Genomic DNA, 20,132 nt, shown 5'->3' on the forward strand with positions numbered 1-20,132 from the left:
ACAGTAACATACAGAAAAGAAGGGGTAGCAAAAGGTTTAACAAAATCAAATCTACCGAGTATGCCTCCCATATACACTTATTTCCAATTGTGTGAAGCAGTTAACTGGCCTCCCAACCCTGGACTCCAATAATTGCTTCTTAAAATTTAATTATACAACTGACAATTACTAATCTACCTCCCTCTAGATCTGCAATTGGATATGGTTGCCCATGGCTACATATGGCTGGTCCCAATTAGGATGTTAAGACAAAATACACACTGGATTTAAAACACTTAAGTATGAAAATATGTAAAATCTTAACTAAAAATACTGATTACTTACTGAATTAGTTTAGATGTTGTAATAGTTTCATTTGTTTAAACTTGGCTACTAATTTTTAAAACGCTGCACTAAATGAGTGCAAGATGGACCATGTCATTCATTAAATGGCAAGCTCCTAAAATGCTGTAGAGCAGTGGTCGCCAACCTTTCGGACCTCACGGACCATCAGTGGTCCATGGACCACCGGTCGGCGACTGCTGCTGTAGAGAAATACAGGGAGCAGTCAGTTACCGTGTGCTTTTATATCCACTATGCCTTAAAGCTTATGAAAAAATTTTTTAAAAATATATTTTATTGATTTTTTTACAGAGAGGAAGGGAGAGAGATCGTTAGAAACATCGATCAGCTGCCTCCTGCACATCTCCTACCAGGGATATGCCCGCAACCAAGGTACATGCCCTTGACCAGAATCAAACCTGGGACCTTTCAGTCCGCAGGTCAACGCTCTATCCACTGAGCCAAACCGGTTTCGGCATGAAAATTTTTAATGAAATTAGAGAAGGTATACATAAAACTGAAAAATGTTCCTCTGTGATGCCAAAATAAAAAATCATTGTCATTGATTTTGTCACTGAAGCATGAAACCATTTCTCCACAGAACTGTTATACTCTGGGAAAACTAATTTAAACATTTACCAAAATCCACTAAAAATCTTATAATACAACCACTTGATTTTCCTGTATCACAAAAACATGCCTAACAAGCAAGTTGATCAGACTTAGTAACTCTGGTTTTTAAACATAAAGCTGTCCCTAGCTGGTCTTGCTCAGTGGATAGAGCATCAGCCTGTAGACTCAAGAGACCCGGGTTATGCCGAAACTGGTTTGGCTCAGTGGATAGAGCGTCAGCCTGCGGACTGAAAGGTCCCAGGTTTGATTCCGGTCAAGGGCATGTACCTTGGTTGCGGGCACATCCCCAGTAGGAGATGTGCAGGAGGCAGCTGATCCATGTTTCTCGCTCATCGATGTTTCTAACTCTCTCTCTCTCTCTCCCTTCCTCTCTGTAAAAAATCAATAAAAATATTAAAAAAAAAAAAAAAAGAGACCCGGGTTCAATTCTGGTCAAGGACACATGCCTGGGTTGTAGCTTGATCCCCAGTCGAGGGCGTGCAGGAGGCAGCCAATCAATGATTCTCATCATTGATACCTCTCTTTCCCTTCCTCTCTGAAATCAGTAAAAATATATTTTAGAAAATAATAAAGGTTTAAATTTTACCACTATTCACAGTATTGTGCTACTACATTGTGGCAATCTTTCCCAGAGGATTTTTCTAGGGAAAGCTAATGAATTACAAGTTCTGTAGTCCCCTCCCATCACCAAATTTTTAGTACTTTACTTTCTAATGGATAATGAGCAAAGGGAATACAAAGAACTTGTTATAAGGCACTTTATTAAAATAAAAGTGCTTACATCCCTTTAAAGTATTAATCTATTTCCTGAATAACATACGGAATATTTAACAAATACTATACATCAATTCTGGCCCTTATAATAGTAGGAAAACAGTATTATTTTAATAAGTTTACTTGCTCCCAACTTCCTTTTACATTTTTGCTCACTATGGTACTGCCAAAAAAATTTAAAAAAAGAATTTTTAGCCAGTGTTTTCTAATAGAAATTGCAAAATGCTACAGAAACCATAAAATAAATTCAAATAATTCCAGGTAACTGAAATTACCACCAGTTTTGAGAAAACCATTTTTATTTTCATCACCACCCAGCTTATTTGTGCTGGTATGTACCAAATGGCCAGATCTTCTAAAGAACATCTACATAACATTTCTTTCATGTTTCAAGAGATGAAAATAACTGTACAAGGTTAAGTACAAAAGTACACAAGACAGCGGACACGAAAAAATCCATGTATGAGATTTTTATCCCACCTGCAGCTTTTATATATATTTTGAAAGTAGAATCCATGAACTAAAAAATATTGTCCTTCTATAGTCCTGTCAAGTTTAATGGAAGTGGGTTTAACCTAATTACAACACTAACACCAGTATCACTGATCTGATATTTACAAAAAAATCGTTATTTTTCAATAAATTAAAGTCAATGCAACACCCATGCAAGCTAGAATGCTAGCTGTTTGGTGAACAAGGACCTGACATCAGAACCAGAAGTTTAGAAAGTTCCAAACATTAAGCGATCTTTTTCAAACTGCATCCATTCCTCGCATTGATGATGTAAAACCCAATCCCATTCCTCTTTGTGTATGGGTCTGTGACCTTGCCATTTCATACTGAGCATCTAGATTCCTAAATACTTCTTCCTGTTGCTTCAAAGTCTTGTAACTTTCTTCATCAACTGAGCTACATCCAGCTTCATCTTCACTCTAAACAGACAGAAAAGTATTATTAAAATGAATTTAATAGGAATAAAAAGTGCTTCTTTCACTTGACAGTACAGGTAAATTACATTTTTTTGGATACATATTTGACTTCAATTACTTAGCTTCCTTCCTTCCTTCCTTCCTTCCTTCATTCAGCACATGTGTTCCTTCTAGGTATTGGGATGTAACAAAAATCAACTTTAAGTGGATGGGCATGATGAAGAACGGGCAGCACATGCCAGACAGTGTAAACAGCTAGCTCAGTGCAGCTTAATATCCCTTTAATGAAAAACTAATTTCCTTAATAATGGCCAATGTCTGAGCATTGGGGAACTTTCCATGAAATCTAACATTGTACTTGTATTACCCTTAATTCAGCAAAAACTCAATGTTCTAAAAAAAATAAAAAAGCTTCTTTAAAACTTTAAATATCAAAAGGGTCCTATTCCACCAGGTAGCATTAACCTTAAAATGAGAAGTGTTTATTCTTTTTAAGCAAATCCATTATTCCTTTTCATAAACAGAAGCTTATGAACTCAATGTTCACCTAAGGTACAAATACACAGTAATAATCAATAAACCTGTTAATTTAAGTAAAATAAATTTGTGTTGTCAACCAGTGATAACAATATTTTAGTTAATTCTGTAAAATTAATGTGGAGAACATAAACAAACAAGAAAAGTACCCAGAGTTGATACATCACTGAAATAACTTTGAAGTTGAGAATCAATGTTACCCTGAAAATATGTTAGTATGATTTTCATAGAAAGTATATATACTCACCTTAATACCCATTAGTTTCCTAAATTTGACATTTTGGTCCTTGTTTCCAAAATTCAACTTTTCCCATATTTCAGCAGACTGGGATTTGTCCTATTAAGAAATGGTGAACTTTTAGGATATGCAAAATTTAAATACCTTTTACTAGGGTATTAAATCTTTCCATAACATAGTATAAGTAAAAGGAACAATAGCATTTATGACATTCTATCAATGGAGTTTATAATTATAATTACACTAGAGGTGCGGTGCACAAATTCGTGCACCAGTGGGGTCCCTTGGCCTGGCCTGCGACATCGGGCCAAAATCGGCTCTCTGACATCCCCCCAAGGGGTCCCAGATTGCCAGAGGGCGCAGGCCAGGCCGAGGGACCCCACTGGTGCATGTTGGGGCTGGGGAGGGACAGCAGGAGGGCTCCAGGGCGCGTCCGGCCCATCTTGCTCAGTCCCGATTGGCCAGACCCCAACAGCAAGCTAACCTACTGGTCGGAGTGTCTGCCCCCTGGTGGTAAATGAACGTCATAGTGAACGGTTGAAAGCCTTAGCATATCATTAGCATATTAAGCTTTGAATGGACACTTAACATATTAGGCTTTTGTTATATAGGATTAAGATTTCTATTATAGAATGAAGCAAAGAAAATTAAGTACATCATAAAAAATAAATATATAACACTATTGGCTTGCTTTGAAAGCCTGACCTAGATGATGCATTTTCCTCCAGTAATAACTATGGCAAATTAAACTATTCTAATCAGGTTCTCAGAAGAAAAACCCAGACTAATTTTTTCCAATTCATACTTGTTTTCTTAAGCAACTGCTAATTAGGAATAAATGACAAAAGAGAGGAATAGAAGAACTTACCCCTTCTTTCTTGCCTTGCCAAAGCATTTTCCTTTTTTTCTCTTGTTCAGCAAATTTCATTGGATTCACAGCTGCTGGGTTATAATAGCTAGGTACAGCTATTCCAGTTTCTGCCAAAGCTTTAGCTTGCAGGGCTGCCATCTGAGCTGCCATTGCTATCTGAGGAGTTACCTGCGTTCCCGAGGCCAACAGGGCAGCCACATTGAGAACAGAACCCCCAGTAGCTGCAGCTGCTGGAAGATGAAAGAAGAATGACTGGGCATTAGGTTACAAAGCAGAAACATTCACCAACATTCACGGAATGTATTTGTTGATATATACATATATTTCTATATATGACCCCCTATATATACTATAACTTCATTTACTTCTTGAAAATGAAAAGAATTCTGCAAATAGTAAAAAGTTCGTTTCAAGGAAATGAACTTCGGTGTTTTTATCTAAACTCATAAACACAATAAAAACTTTTATTTGTATGGTTCTTCAGTTTACAAAATTATTTCAGACATTTCACAAACATTTAAAAATACTAAAACAAATATTACACACATTTAACAGATACTAAACAGAAAGACTTCTAATTACATTTTTCTGTCAGTCCAGAATACAAGTTTAAAAAGTTCTCTAAATTACTAGCATTATTCCCACAAATGGTAAGTGTTAAAAGTACCTGCAGCTATTTCTTGTTGTTTCTGTTTTTCAACCATTTCCTTTTCTCGTTGTTCTTGTAATTTCTTTGCCCTTTCCAACCTGTCAAAGACCATGTAAATCAATTTAAAATGATATAAAACCAATATTTATCTTTGTACTTCTCTGAATGTGCACAAGTAGACACAAAACACTAGAATTTTAAGTTTAACACTTTCCCAGGTTGAAATCTACACGTGGGAAAAAAGGGTAACCAGGAATCACTGTTCAGATGCTATCAGTCACAGGTAAATATTTTAAAACTGGTTTTAAACATTTTTAAATTCACTAAATAGCCCAAAACTGGAATAATTTTCACACATAGTTCCCACAGAGTATCGTTTAAAAATTAAAATTATTCAGTTTTTTTCAGTGCTGGTTACAGAAATAAGGGTAAAATGATATCTTACAAATAACATTGAAAGCTGAGTAAGTCAGAGTATGTTAAGTAGTAAGTAAATAAGGCTTACAGATTTACCAAATGCTTCTTGGGGGAGGCTGATATAGAATAAGGCCAATCTACATGCAGACAATGATTTTTGCATTCAAATAGACTTTATTATATAGCCTTCAAATTAATAAAAACAAAACAACCCAACCTCCTCCCAATACAGGCACACAAATACAAACTGCTATCCTCTATAATCTAATAAAAGGGGGGTAAAAAACCTCAGTATTAGGAAATCACTTTTAGCAACTGAAAGAATTTATCATTAGCAAAGGAACTGCAAACATGAAACGCAAATTCATCCCCCCAAAATAAAAACATATTTCTGGCTCACATTAAATTCACTAATCAATACACACACTAAATGTGCTGCCAAGTCAGTACCTGCCCTAAATGGAAAATCCTAAGTAATATTATCTTCATAATGAGTTCCCGAAAGAGAAACCCTTTTCTTTGAAGAATTCCTTGATTTACTAATTACAAGTTAAAGGCCCCCCCTTTTCCCCTGGAGTGTTATTATCAAGGGGCGAGGAATGTGGTATTATCAAGTAGTAAAACATAGTGGTAGTTCAGTTGTAGATCATTTTTTAAGTAAAATAAAACACAAAACAAAAAAACAACACAAAAAAAACGCACCTTTTAGAAGGTAGTAAGTTTCAATTTTAATAAAATCCAAAAATTAAACAATAAACGTGTAGTAAATTAATGTTATGACTTAAAAAAATACCAGTCAGAGTTAATGGACCAATTCTTTATAAATCAGTTCAAATATTGTCGTAAATTATTTCCTAATTCTGTTGATCTTAGTTTTGAATGAAAATATGCTTGACTACTATTGATTGCACATTTAAAATGGCCACTGCAAGTCTGGAGTAAACACCATTCACTACGGTGAATGGAGTGAAGAAGGGGTGAGCTCACACCTTTGCTGCTGCTGCTGCTCAGCTGGAGTTTCTGCCAGGCTGGGTTCATAGGGCAGCAGCCCATCAGGTTACATTTGATAACTGTATTTTTGTAATGGAAAAAAAATACAAACTCAATTTCATAAGGAAAAAAAGTCAAAATCAAAAGAGTATAGTTTTCAGAATATGGGAAAACCTGCAAATAAGGACTTGGATTTTACTTTATGTTGTGACTCTTCTGATGAGACAGTTCTTTTAATGGTTTTGCAGATTTCAGTAAGACAGTCAGTCCTGCTGTGTGTGGTCCCAACACACCTTTGAACCATTAGAAAATGGAAAAATACAATGGTCTCCCTATGCTCTCAGGAGTAAAATTTACAATATCAAGTTAATTGGTTTATAATAAGGAAATCATTGACAAAATTCTACTTACTGTTTCAGAGATTCTTTTCTTGAAGAAGAAAAACAAACAAAAAACTCACAAAGCAGTTTGAAGCAAACTCAACCAAGTTCTGAAATCCGATTTAAGATTTAAAAAAAATTTTTCAATTCCAAACTAAAAATATTTAAGAGTCTAGAGTTGAGAAAAGTTAATCATGAAGGGAAAAAGCGGAACCTTTGTAGAATCTTTCCACCATTGTGCAATAAGTAAATGTTTAGAGTAAGAAGTTAACTACTTACTTAGTTCTAGATCACAGAGGTGCGACAGCATTCATGGCTATATTTAACTATTTCCATTATTCTCTGACTGAAAGCTTTCATTTTGTCCACACAATTGAGCATCTACTTCAAGTTGAAAAGGGGAGAAAAATGGATCAAATAAAAAGAAAATAAACACACCTTCTAGCTAAAGCTTCTTGTGCATCCATTGCTGTGTTTCTGCCTCTGAAGGGAGGTGGACTAGGAGTTCCACTTAAACTTCTGCTAAATCTTCTTGGTTTTTCAATTCTCTTCTTTCTATCTCTGTAATAAATCATATTTTCCATGTCTCAGTATGGCCCAGTAATAACTTTGTTGAATCAAAATCAATTATATTTACATGGTTCAACAAAAATAAAACTGCATAGGAAATATATTTTGAACCCTTTGCTTTCTGCCCGTTCTACATCTTCCACAGATATCCTAAGTTCCTTGTGTATATGGCTAGTTTCTAAGTTCATTTAACTGGCCCTGTTATAGATGGACATTTAGCTTAATTCCAATCTTGCTGCCGTTACACCCAATGTTGCAAAGACTAGCCATGTACATTAGTCATTTTATACTTGTGTAGGTCAATATATAGAATGCCTAATAGTAAGATGGATAGGTTAAATGTTCCTAGCCTTTTAACCTACAATGAATGAATGTGCAGATGTTTTTAAAAATACAAAGCATGAATCACTGTAACAATGAATTAGACATATAAAAGACAGGCATTGATCAGAATAAAAAGTATCAATAGTCAAAACTAGAAATACCATAAATAACGATCTGAATTCCCCAAATGGCAATTTAAAAAATTAATGGTCAAATTACCACGTACCTTAGATTCATTCACTAAATCTTACAACTGTTAAAGCTCAAATGAGTAAACCACTACAAAAACTGATTATAAATGGATAAACTGATCAAACAATAAACCAAGTTATTGTAATAAGCTCAAGTCCACTTTTATCTATATTTCCATCTATTAGATGGATGTAAACAATAAAATTAACAAAGTTTTTCCATTACTTTAGTAACAGTACCTGTGACTATATAGTACACTGTAATATTCTTATGTAAATGAGAACATATCCCCTGAATATTAATGCCCCCCATACGCCTTATTGTCCTGTCTCAACAAATTAAAGCCTCTTCTCAATCATGACAGGTTTGAATTAAGGTTATCTTTAAAAAAATTTAATTTATTGGGGTTACACTGGTTAATAACGTAAGTCTTAAGTGTACAATTCTATAAAGCATAATCTACGCTCATCTTTTTGGGTATCTGAGATAGTATATACAGTACTGTGTCTAAGCGCATACACTGACTTTGCATTCAGACACATTTGGGAACTGGTCTGGGCTTTATCATTTAATAACTGTTTAATTTTGGGCTTCTGGGCAAGTTATTCAACCTCTCTAAGTCTATTGAGCCTAGCCCACAAAACAGTTGTTTTGAGAATCAGATGAGCTAATACACAGAAAGAACTATGCCGTAATATATACCACAGAGTAGGGATGCAAGAAGCTATTGTGATTATAACACGAGCACAATGAATTCAGTGTATCAAACAACTAAAATAACTTTAAATGGGACTATTCACACCTGCTTCACAACAATCTGGTCAAATTAGACTATGAAAGAATGCCACATAAATATTTAGATCTGTTCTTTCTCAGTTAGGGTGTGATTACGTATTCTGTAAATTTTGACCCACAATTTAAATATTCTCAGGTTGACAGAAGACAAACAGAGCCGGTGAAGGGCTTATTTGAATTTAACCAAGATGGTGAATACCCACCGACTTCTACTCCTTGTCCTACTCCTGCTTCTACTCCTATGTCTGTGTCTTGATCTTGAGCGGGAGCGAGATCGTATTCGGCGTTTTCTTTCCCTGCTTCTGGATCGTGATTTCTTCCTCTCTCTGCTTCTGGATCTTGACTTCTTCCGCTCCCTGCTCCGGGATCGAGACTTCTTCCGCTCCCTGCTTCTACTACGATGACGCCTAAAATTAAAGCACAGAAATTTGTAGTTAGAAGTGTGTCTTTTCAATTTATAGATGTTACAAGTTAGTTATCTGTAGTGTATGCAGTCAAGATACAATAAACTACACTGTAATGTGTACAGAAAAGATAGTTTTAGGTTTTCAATGAAAAGTTACAATAAAAAAATTAACTTTTGTTCTGTCTCTTAGCAAACACAATACAACTATAACACGTCAAAAAAGCAAAGCATCCTACCCAATTTAAGATTTAATAGTTCAGCCAGAACCGGTTTGGCTCAGTGGATAGAGCATCGGCCTGCGGACTGAAAGGTCCCAGGTTCGATTCCGGTCAAGGGCATGTACCTCGGTTGCGGGCACATCCCCAGTAGGAGACGTGCAGGAGGCAGCTGATTTCTCTCTCATCGGTGTTTCTAACTCTCTATCTCTCTCCCTTCTTCTCTATAAAAAATCAATAAAATGTATTAAAAAAAAGATTTAATAGTTCAAAACCTATTGCCTTACTAAAGTATTTATAAAATTTAAGAACATAATTATGTTATGTTACTACTGAAAAATTTTGACTGAATCTACCACATATTCCCCACAGAAATCTACAAACAAATTACTCGATTCTTAAAACAAAAACCAAAAATTCCACAAATTGGAGCCATGACCCAGTATCTCAAAAATCTCTGCATTTTCATCTATACCACAAGAGGAACATCTAGATTAGAATTTAGGAGCAAATAAATCCTGTGTCAGTAATGTAAAAAGATTGTTATATTGTTTAAATTATATAAACATAGTTTAGCAATATAATTTTTTTCACTGCAAAAGATAGCCCAAAAGATTTTTATTAGTGGACATCAGTGGACAGGAATAGTCAAGTTAGGGAAAAATAAAAATCAATGTTCTAATTAAGATTTTTGGGGGTAGTGCTGGGTAATGAGAAGCTTTATGCAATTTAGGGAGCTCTTTAGAAGGTACTTATAAACACCAGAACTAGTTACCTTTCACGAGACCTAGATCTTGAGTGACTTCTGCCTCTTGATGACTTTCTTTCTTTGCGTTTGTGTCTGTCCTCACCATTTTCAGATGAATTTAGTCGCTCTCTTCCCTTATCAGAAGAGTGTTCTTTGTCATTATGTTCGTCAGACTTGTGTTTCTTAGAGGATTTATCTTTGGATTCATGTCTTCTTGCCTGTTTAAGAAGAAGTTGGTTCTTTCAGGAAAATAGTGCAACAAAGAAAGTTAGTATGGGTATCAGTAAACAAAAATGTTGTGATGCAACATTAGTAACCTTAGGAGTATGTGGCAAATTTTAAAAACGACCTAGTTTCACATCACCCACATGTTGCAGGTATATTACTAATTTTACCCTTTCTTTATAAACCCCCCAAAGGTAGTTTCCTCCCCCAAATATTTTCAATACCACAATTAAAACAATTTTCAACATTGAAAATATGGAACCCCTAATGTTTTTTTTTAATCTAAAATAAGGGAAGTACACATGTATCAAAATTTTTGAAAAATTTCCGACAAACCTTTTAAATGAACAGACCAAATATATACATCAACTTCTAAATCCAGAATATGTAATATTATTTGACATTTAAATAGTTAACAATAATAAAAATAAGGACACATAGAAATGCACCAGAAAATGCATTTCAAGTTAGGTAGCTAAATAAAATTAATTTTTCTAAGTATTAATATTTTCTGCAATTTCAAGTTACTTTACGCAGAGCTGAAGTGTCCTTTTTATAGCTATATTGCAATATCCTTTCTAAAAGACGTCTCTTGAATTTTCTCCCAATGTCTAAAACTGTGAGGCAATCACTTTTCATCTTGCAATATCCCAACAGGCTTGGAGTTCTATTACATTTCATGTACCTAGGATAGAAAATGGCAACCGTATCTGTTTTAATTTTTATGCAATCAAACTAGATATAACAATTAATCCCCATACCATAACACAATACATACTTCTCCCATTATTTTGAAAGATTAAAAACCAAGGCTTTTGTTTTCACAACATTATGCATTCAGAGACTGAGCTAAAATAGTATGATCAAGTCTCCATCCTATACTCACGAACTTAGTTAGAAGTGTAAAACATCATATATTTCCCCACATTAATATTTGTCAAATCCATCTTGTGGCTAAAGCTTAAAATCCTGGACATCTCAGAATCACAATTTTAATGCTCAAAGGAAACTCAGACCCTCTAATTCCTCTTACTTTATGTATAACAAAACTAAGATCTAGTCACAAAGCTACACAGCAGCAGAGCTGAAACCAGGCCCCATGTTCTCCTGATGCTCAGCCCACTGCTTTTCTATGATAGGACACTTATTTCATGTTTCCCAAAATAGGCTGTAAGTTATTTCTTTACACTCAAGATTAATTTGAAAACAAACATTTGGCCAAACATTTTAGAACATGCATGATGATATATCTGAAAATGATGACAGTATTTATTATTTTGCAGAAAAATAAGAGACCTGGAGACACAGCTAAATTTTAGTTTCATTGCCAGTTCTCTAAAATGAGCTTATAAAAAATATTCCCTTGATTTTGCCATACAGCAGCAAACTGTAAAGGTGTTTAGTTAAACTTCCAAAGGTTTTAGAGTTTATTTCAAACCAGTTTTTCACTTGTAACATTACTATTAATTTTTTAAAAAACCATTAAAACCCTTAACTGATTTAAGATATACTTAAGGGAAATAGGAGTTTGAATGACTAATAGTTACCTTATCATGAAGTAGGCTTATTATTTTGCTATCTGAGTCTGCAGCGTCTTCAGTTCAGTCTCTTCGCGCATTAGCACGCTGAGTATGATTTATTATAGAAATGTTATCATGTGAGCTAAACAAAATAGTCATTTTCACAAAAACTCTCCTAAATTAAAAATTTAACAGAGCTTCCATTAGGGGAAGAGGTGAAGTCCCTGCCCATGTTTGTTTTAGGACCCTTGCCCAGCCCCCGTAAGACTCTGCACTTTTTGGCCGCTACTTCTGCTATCCCTGTTGGCTCGCTCTGTCTTCTCAGGTGGGTTAACTCCTTTACAATAGAGCTGCTGCCTTTCTTTTTCCTCAAGTTTTGCTGTCACCGCCACTTTTCTAGCTGTCCCTCACTGATGCTCTTACTTCAAAATTCAATACCACTGTTACAGAAACAGAACTACAGTTAACTAATGAAAAGAGGACTCTTGTTATCTTCCATAAAGAAAAAGTAGCCCACAGATATCTAGTGTATTGCTATTTAAAAATCCTGAATGGTTATCAGGCATAAGGAGACTCGGGACCTCAGATTAATGGAAGCTCTGTGTGACAGGCCTAAAAATCCAATTATATTCTTCATATGAAATTTTTATTGTGAATACTTTCACAGCATAATAAAATTAATAGTTTTTGAATGAACTTTTCATATAAACAACTATCTTCTTGAAAAACGATGAATCCAAATCATGCTTATTTTATAATTCAATTAAACCTTTTAAATGTCAAGTTTTGGTACTTACCTTGACAATATCACATATTCACACACAAAAATTTCTACCAGATATTTTACAAGTACTTTAAACTGCCTATTCACTACAAAGTGTTAATTACCTCTTTGCTTCTGCTCCGGCTCCTGTGTTTTCTCCCTTCATTATCTGTGAAGACACAAATATTCACCATAAACAAAGATACAGAATCATCTCAAACACAAATTTCAATACTCATATAAAGAACAATTTCCAGTCCATTTGACTTACTAGTAGTCTCTTTCAGAAACTATTTTTTTATAGCAGAGTAGGGTTATTCTATCACATTAATACTGTACATATTTAGGACATATCAAGCAATACAAACAAACCAGAATATAATGAAGAGACAGAAGCAAAAAAAAAAAAAAAAAAAAAAAAAAGTTCCATGACAAGTAAAAAAGACATTGTCTTTTAGACTCAAAATCGTTTATAATATGGACACAAAGGATAAAGAACTAGAGCTCGCCGAAACCGGTTTGGCTCAGTGGATAGAGCGTCGGCCTGCGGACTGAAAGGTCCCAGGTTCGATTCAGGTCAAGGGCATGTACCTGGGTTGCGGGCACATCCCCAGTGGGAGATGTGCAGGAGGCAGCTGATCGATGTTTCTCTCTCATCGATGTTTCTAACTCTCTATCTCTCTCCCTTCCTCTCTGTAAAAAAATCAATAAAATATATTTAAAAAAAAGGGAAAAAAAGAAAAAAAGAACTAGAGCTCAAGCCTTAAAACTTGTAACTCATTACTATTCTACTTCTCTTAACCTCTTTATTAAATAGTAATATTTTCTTAAAAATAGCAAAAAATCATGCTATCTCCAATGCATCAGTCTAGTTTTTTTAAATAAATGAATAAGGTGCATTTCTAAATGCCAAACTTCTTGCTTCAGAAATACTCTAACATTAAATAAAAATAAAAAAAGTGAAGTCCTGGCCGGGTAGCTCAGTTGGTTAAAGCATCATCCCAATTTGCCAAGGTTGTGGGTTCGATCCCCAGTCAGGGCACATACAAGAATCAAGCCAATGAATGCATAAATGGGTGGAACAACAAACTGATGTGTTTCTCTCTCTCTCTCTCTCTCTCTCTCTCTCTCTCTCTCAAAAAATCAATTTAAAAAAACCACACACCAGCCCTGACCGGTTTGGCTCAGTGGATAGAGCGTCGGCCTTCGGACTAAAGGGTCCCAGGTTCGATTCCAGTCAAGGGCATGTACCTTGGTTGCGGGCACATCCCCAGTAGGGGGTGTGCAGGAGGCAGCTGATCGGTGTTTCTCTCTCATTGATTATTCTAACTCTCTATCCCTCTCCCTTCCTCTCTGTAAAAAATCAATAAAGTATATTAAAAAACAAAACAAAAACAAACAAACAAAAAAAACACCACACACCAAAAAACAAAGCACAAGGCTAAAACTGTTCTTTTTTTTTTTTTTTTAGGAACAATCTGTTTTATTGAGAGCCTTCAGGGAAGGGTCGAAGTGCTGGGAGGGCAATGGATCCGAAGTCCTCGGCCGGCAGGACCTCGCAAGCTAACAGCCGCCGAAAGCTAAAACTGTTCTTGTAACTTACAACAAAGGATATTAAGTAAGTCTAGAATAATATACCTCTGTCCAGACTACTACACCTTTCAACATATTTTGCCATTGTTGAAAAAAAATGAAACTTAAACATCATAGTTAACAAGTAGTCACTATGACACAAATTTAAACTACACTGTAGCCTTTGGACAAGTAAGAAAATTTCTACATTAGAATATTTGTATTGCTCATAACTGAAAAGGTCTCTAGAAAAATCACCAATGGATTTTCATTATCCATCTCTAAACTGGGGAGAACACATTACTTATTATCAACAAACAGTTTGTCTTATACATGTTAACCGATTATGCCAGTAGTATTTATTACCATTTTCAGCAATTCATACCTGACTTTCGTTTTCTTTCTCTTGACCTTGATCGTGATCTTGAATAATGATGTTTTGAGGCTCTAGGAGAAACAGATACATCTGACTGCTCTTTTTTCTTATCGCTATCTGGGGATGTCTTTTCTGGGGCTAGTCCATCTCGCTCTGTATCACTAGCCTAAAAGTTTAAAGGAAAATGATTGTAAGTTCTTAATTACATTTAAAATATTACCAATTTCTTAAAAGAGAGGGTGGGGAGCCCAGTCGGCATGTCTCAGTAGTTGAGCATCAAACTATGACCAAGACGTCACGGTTCGATTCCTGGTCAGGGCACATGCCCAGGTTGCAGGCTCAATCCCCAGTGTGGGGCATGCAGGAGGCAGCCAATCAACAATTCTATCTCTCTCCCTCTCCCTTACTCTCTGAGATAAATAAAAAAAAAAAAAAAAAAAAAGGAGGGAGGGGAGGGAAGATAAATACGCATGAATAAATCAAAATGACTAACCCAGTACACCAAAGGCATATGCAATTAGACGGGTTTTTTTTATATATATTTGATTGATTTTTTGCAGAGAGGAAGGGAGGGAGAGAGAGAGTTAGAAACATCGATGAGAGAGAAACATCGATCAGCTGCCTCCTGCACACCTCCCACTGGCGATGTGCCTGCAACCAAGGTACATGCCCTTGACCGGAATCGAACCTGGGACCCTTGAGTCCGCAGGCCGACGCTCTGTCTACTGAGCCAAACCGGTTACGGCATTAGACGGTATTTTTAAAAAATATATATTTTATTGATTTTTACAGAGAGGAATGGAGAGGGATAGAGAGTTAGAAACATCAATGAGAGAGAAACATCAATCAGCTGCCTCCTGCACACTCCCTACTGGGGATGTGCCCGTAACCAAGGTACATGCCCTTGACCAGAATGGAACCCGGGACCTCTCAGTCCGCAGGCCGACACTCTATCCACTGAGCCAAACTGGTTAGGGCTAGATAAATGTATTTTTAATCATTTTTTTAACTTTCAAAATAAGGGGAAGAGAAGGGCTCCAACTATTTCCAATGAACATTCAAATAGAGAAAATTTAGTCCATTTAAAATTTGTGAACTCAATTAGCCAACTTTAACAATACCTTTAAGTGAGCTGTTCAAGAGACTTCCATACCCATACTGTCTTAACCCTTTGCGGTCCAATTTTATTTTTGGAATTCAAACAGTCTGGTCCAAATTAATTGACGGGATTGAATGTTGAAGTTATCTGTCTCACTAGACCTCAGCTCAACCTTGGACCTGCTCCTAGCGCAGGGGTGGGCAAACTTTTTGACTCGAGGGCCACAATGGGTTCTTAAACTGGACCGGAGGGCCGGAACAAAAGCTTGGATGGAGTGTTTGTGTGAACTAATATAAATTCAAAGTAAACATCATTACATAAAAGGGTACGGTCTTTTTTTTTTTTTTAGTTTTATTCATTTCAAATGGGCCGGATCCGGCCCTCGGGGCCGTAGTTTGCCCACGACTGTCCTAGCGCCTGGTCTGTCGAGTCAGCCTCCACGTTGGACCAAAAAGGGTTAAAATAGCAGAGAGAATACTCCGGAAAAGTGTAACAGAAAATTAACTTACCTATCTGAGAACCCAATCTTAATTCCATTAACCCTCTTTAATGAAAACAGCCCCTTGGCACAGTGCTGCTGCAAAATAAGGTCTGCCTCTCCTCACATATGCTATGGAAACATTAAGTTTTTTTTCTGCTTTAAAGCAGTTTTTAAGTTATCACAATATAAGAAAATTTACATTAGTCAAGTTAACTGCACATACTCTTTCCTAGAGACCCCATATACCTCAAACTAGATTCTGTCATCTAAATATCACTTTGTTGTCCAGTTTACTTACAGAAGGCAATTTCACCTGCCTTGCACATAACTACATAGTACTTAGCAAAGAAATAAATGAATTCTAGTTATTAGTTTTCTGTTAAAAAATATTTCTGGGGCTCTGAACAGTGTGGTTCAAATTACAAATAACCTGAGGACCACCACAAAGGAAGAAACTGATATAAATGAGTCAGATTAATATGCCTGGGGAGTTGATTACTTAGGACAGGGGCTGGCAAAATATGACTCTTGAGGTAAGAATGACTTGTGTATTTTTTAAAAATGATTTTATTGATTTCAGAGAGGGAAGCGAGGGGGAGCTAGAAACATCAATGATGAAAGAGAACCATTGAGCGGCTGCCTCTCACAAGCCCCTTCTGGGGATCGAGCCCGCAACCCGGCTGTTTGCCCTTGACGGGAATGGAACCCAGGATCCTTCAGTCTGCAGGCAGACACGCTCTATCCACTGAGCCAAACCTGTTTCACATTTTTAAAAGGATTGTCAAAAGGAGTGAACAAATAAGTCAACCGGCAAAGAATATGACAGAGATTCTATGTGGCCCACAATGCCTAAAATATTTATGATCTTGCCCTTTACAGAAGAAAGCCGAATTGGATAAATGGGGGATCATTATAAAATATCAGCAGGAATAAAACATAACAAAATTCTCCCCTTAGGAAGGTTAGTTCAGAAAATAAACTTTAAATCTAGAGGGGTATTTTAATAAATGAGGTGTGAGAGGTTTCATTATTTCAACAATTGTTTACTGAGTATAAAAATGTACCAAACTCCATGCTAGACTCCAGGAATAAAATTATAAATTAAAAAGGAAGGATTTACAGGCTAGTTCGAATTAAATACATAAATTATGTGTTAAGCCTCTAACAATGGTACCCAAAAAACCCCAGCAAGAAACACAAGGACCCTGGTCGGATAGCTTGGTTGGTTAAGAGCATCACTGTGATATGCCAAGGTTGCAGGTTCCATCTCTGGTCAGGGCACATACAGGAAACAACCAATGAATGCATAAATAAAGAAGTGGAACAATAAATCGATGTTTCTCTCTAAAAATCAATCAATAAAATAAATAAAAAATTTTTATGTTGAAAGGCTTCCATCCCTTAGAATCGAGCTCAACTTTCTCATTTTAAAAATGAGATCCAGCAACATTAGCTGACTCATCTGAAGATGATACTCCTGTGTCCTGTTTTGTTTAAAAAATAAATAAATAAAGATGATACTCCTCACTGTCTATTATTAACAAATGGTGCTGTATCAAACAATTAAAGATTCTGATTTTCACAACATTGGTCCTTTTATAAAAAATTTTTGTTCTCCTGGTTATTCTTAAGGACTCTTTCAGATACATCTCTGATGTACTAAGTGTTGATAAAACTTACACTTTGTAAGTAAGAAATTGCAAAAACTGGGAGCACTGCTGTCACTTCTCACAGTGCCTGATACACCAAGAGCGCATTCCAGAACCACTGGCACAGCTCACTTTTACAGTTATCATGACTAGAACTGAAAACCACCTTTCTAGGGAAAAGCCAACATCTAGGCAGGCAATAAAAGTTTTCTGGGTTTATTTAGCAATACATGCTTAACATCACGAAAGACTGGCTTTTAAAGGAACTCCAATGCCCTTGGCTTGAGGAAAGGCACCTGGTCTTACAGGCTGCCTAATGACACCCAACAGCCATTTCCATCTGTAAACACACCACAGGTCAACAAAACCACCCCATCACTCAACAGACAGGAATGATAGGCAGCGGTTTAGCTCACGCATAACTTTTATTTACTCAAGCATATTTTAAACTAGCATAATGAAACTACCACCCCCAACCAATTGAATATTGAAATTTCTCTAACAATTTATAACCTTTTACCCTACTAAGTTTGGTTCAGTGGATGGAGCTTCAGCCGGCAGACTGGGTCCCAGGTTTGATTCCAACCAGAAGCACATGCCTCATTCAGTTGCAGGCTCAATCCCTGGCCCCGGATGGGGGCGTGCAGGAGGCATATGATGTGTTTCTCTCTCGATCTCTCCCCATCTCTTCCACTATCTCTAAAGCTCAAGGGAAAAGTATCCTCGGTGAGAATGAAAGAAAGAAAAAAAAAAAAACCTTTTTAAATTTCTAAGCTTTTAATTTAGCAAGGACTTCTATATAAACACCTTAAACTGCAAAACTGCCCTGTACTCCAGCATTTACTCTAGTGGAAGGCCACCATTGTTTCTTAAAATTTACATTTGGTTTAAAACCCTAGTAACGCTCAAGACATAGCATACACACATTTTTTCCAGTGCAAAGAAGATAGTTGGATTTAATACTGGGCCACTTCGCCAGAAATTACGTCTTTTTATTGAAGGAGGAACTGCAGAAACATGTTTGAGTTTATTTCATTTTTAAAAACATGAGACCAGGTGAAATACATTAAGAGGCCCAAAACACAAAACAAAGGAAAACATTAAATCGATTAGTTGCATAAAATACAAAATAGCCTGCCAACTGTTTGAAACCTTATTCTTTATATATATACACACACATATATATAAATAAATATATTGCAAATTCAAACAATCCAGTGTGTGTGGGGGGTGACCATCCTTACTAATTACTGATATCCAACTAATAGGAACAGTAAACTACATATTTTTCATTATGCTTACCAGTACTATTTATTTTCGAAAATGAGAAAATCTTTTTAGTCACTGGAAAAGAATGCAAAATGCCTGCATTTTTCTTTTAACGGGATTAAGTAAAAATGAAGTAATTACACAATACTGTAACGAGATCCATCGGGTTCGCGCGTCTTAAGCCCAAAGCAGGCTTAATGTTTAGAAGAGACCACTTAAGAGCTTTATTTTTTTAAATTTAAGGTTAAATAGGACACCTAAGAGTGTTCTATTTAACGGAACGACCCAAAGATAGGGCTTGATTATAATGCTTCAGCAAGACTTCAAACCGATTATATCATGAGCCGCTCGGGAAACGGAGCATCAATCAGAATCCGTCGTTCCAAAGCCTTTTCTAATGAAGTCCAATTTTCACTCCCTTCCACCAACATCTTCCCCAGGGAGGAATAAACGAAGGTTTACACAGACGAAACGCTAACTGAAACTATGCAACTAGAATCATCTTATTGAACGTAAGCAAAAAACAAAACAAAAAAACCGCTACAAGACTGCTCTTTTCACCTTTCTATCCCTTCTAGACCTTACTTGACCAAGTATTTTTCAGACGACCCGGATCACTTTTCTCTCTGCCCCATCGCGAACGTATTCCCAAGTCCTTAATGAAACTCCATGTAAATCAACGACCCGGGGGATTAAGCTTAACTGAAAGCAGTTCTGCGGGCCGAAAGGGAAAAAATAAAAGGGAAGAGGAAAGTTCTGGAAAAAGACACTCCTTGCAGCTCCCCACCCCCACAGACACCGCGTTAGTCCCCCTCCCAGAGGCCGGCAGCCATGATGGCGGGCGCAGAAGAAGGCCGCGGCGCCATTTTGTCCACACACGCGCGGACAACAGCTCCGGCAGCCGTTCACGCACTCTTTGAGAGAAGCCGAAAAATATCCCTGGCTTCCAACTCAGATTCGGCACCTACCTCCATAGTCAAGAGTCCTGGCCGCTAAAGCGGCTCCTCTTCTTGCCGCTCTCAACAGTACTAGTCGCCCTGACGCTTCGCCACAGACTGAACAACTCGGGCAAAAAGACCCGGATGGCACAAAGGGGAAGAGGCCCGGCGTTCCGCACAGCTTGCTGGGAGTAAAGAGGGTGGTGATAAGACTCGCTATAGCAACGCGGTGATCGGGGCAGTGATTGGTT

General features: G+C 36.7%; 1 protein-coding gene and 1 long non-coding RNA gene across 3 annotated transcripts; both read right to left on the reverse strand.

Moving 5' to 3' along the window:
* Window positions 1–2,009: 2,009 nt before the first annotated feature.
* On the reverse strand, window positions 2,010–20,051 carry RSRC2 (arginine and serine rich coiled-coil 2). 2 transcript variants are annotated; one of them, XM_059677046.1, is made up of 10 exons: window positions 19,912–20,051; window positions 14,455–14,611; window positions 12,623–12,666; window positions 10,017–10,207; window positions 8,824–9,027; window positions 7,178–7,300; window positions 4,971–5,050; window positions 4,301–4,533; window positions 3,442–3,531; window positions 2,010–2,660 (listed from the first exon to the last, which is right to left on the reverse strand). In XM_059677046.1, the coding sequence occupies exons 1-10, from the start codon at window positions 19,915–19,917 to the stop codon at window positions 2,481–2,483; spliced, it is 1,308 nt and encodes a 435-aa protein (XP_059533029.1). In that variant the 5' UTR covers window positions 19,918–20,051; the 3' UTR covers window positions 2,010–2,480. The 2 variants fall into 2 exon arrangements, with proteins under 2 accessions (XP_059533029.1, XP_059533028.1); XM_059677045.1 differs by having other exon boundaries at window positions 10,017–10,228.
* LOC132222143 (uncharacterized) lies at window positions 15,950–18,593 on the reverse strand. Its single transcript, XR_009450159.1, has 2 exons — window positions 17,706–18,593; window positions 15,950–17,618 (listed from the first exon to the last, which is right to left on the reverse strand). It is a non-coding gene; the product is annotated as an uncharacterized LOC132222143 (long non-coding RNA).
* Window positions 20,052–20,132: the final 81 nt, after the last annotated feature.

The sequence above is a fragment of the Myotis daubentonii genome, chromosome 19 (assembly GCF_963259705.1).
Source record: "Myotis daubentonii chromosome 19, mMyoDau2.1, whole genome shotgun sequence".
Lineage (NCBI taxonomy): Eukaryota > Metazoa > Chordata > Mammalia > Chiroptera > Vespertilionidae > Myotis > Myotis daubentonii.

Excerpts from the sequence above, each read along its gene's own strand:
- RSRC2 (XM_059677045.1), bottom strand. Across the intron at positions 9,028-10,016 it reads AGATCTAGGTCTCGTGAAAG|GCGTCATCGTAGTAGAAGCA; the intron begins GTAACTAGTTCT and ends CTTTAATTTTAG. Across the intron at positions 5,051-7,177 it reads CAAGAAGCTTTAGCTAGAAG|GTTGGAAAGGGCAAAGAAAT; the intron begins GTGTGTTTATTT and ends GGTCTTTGACAG.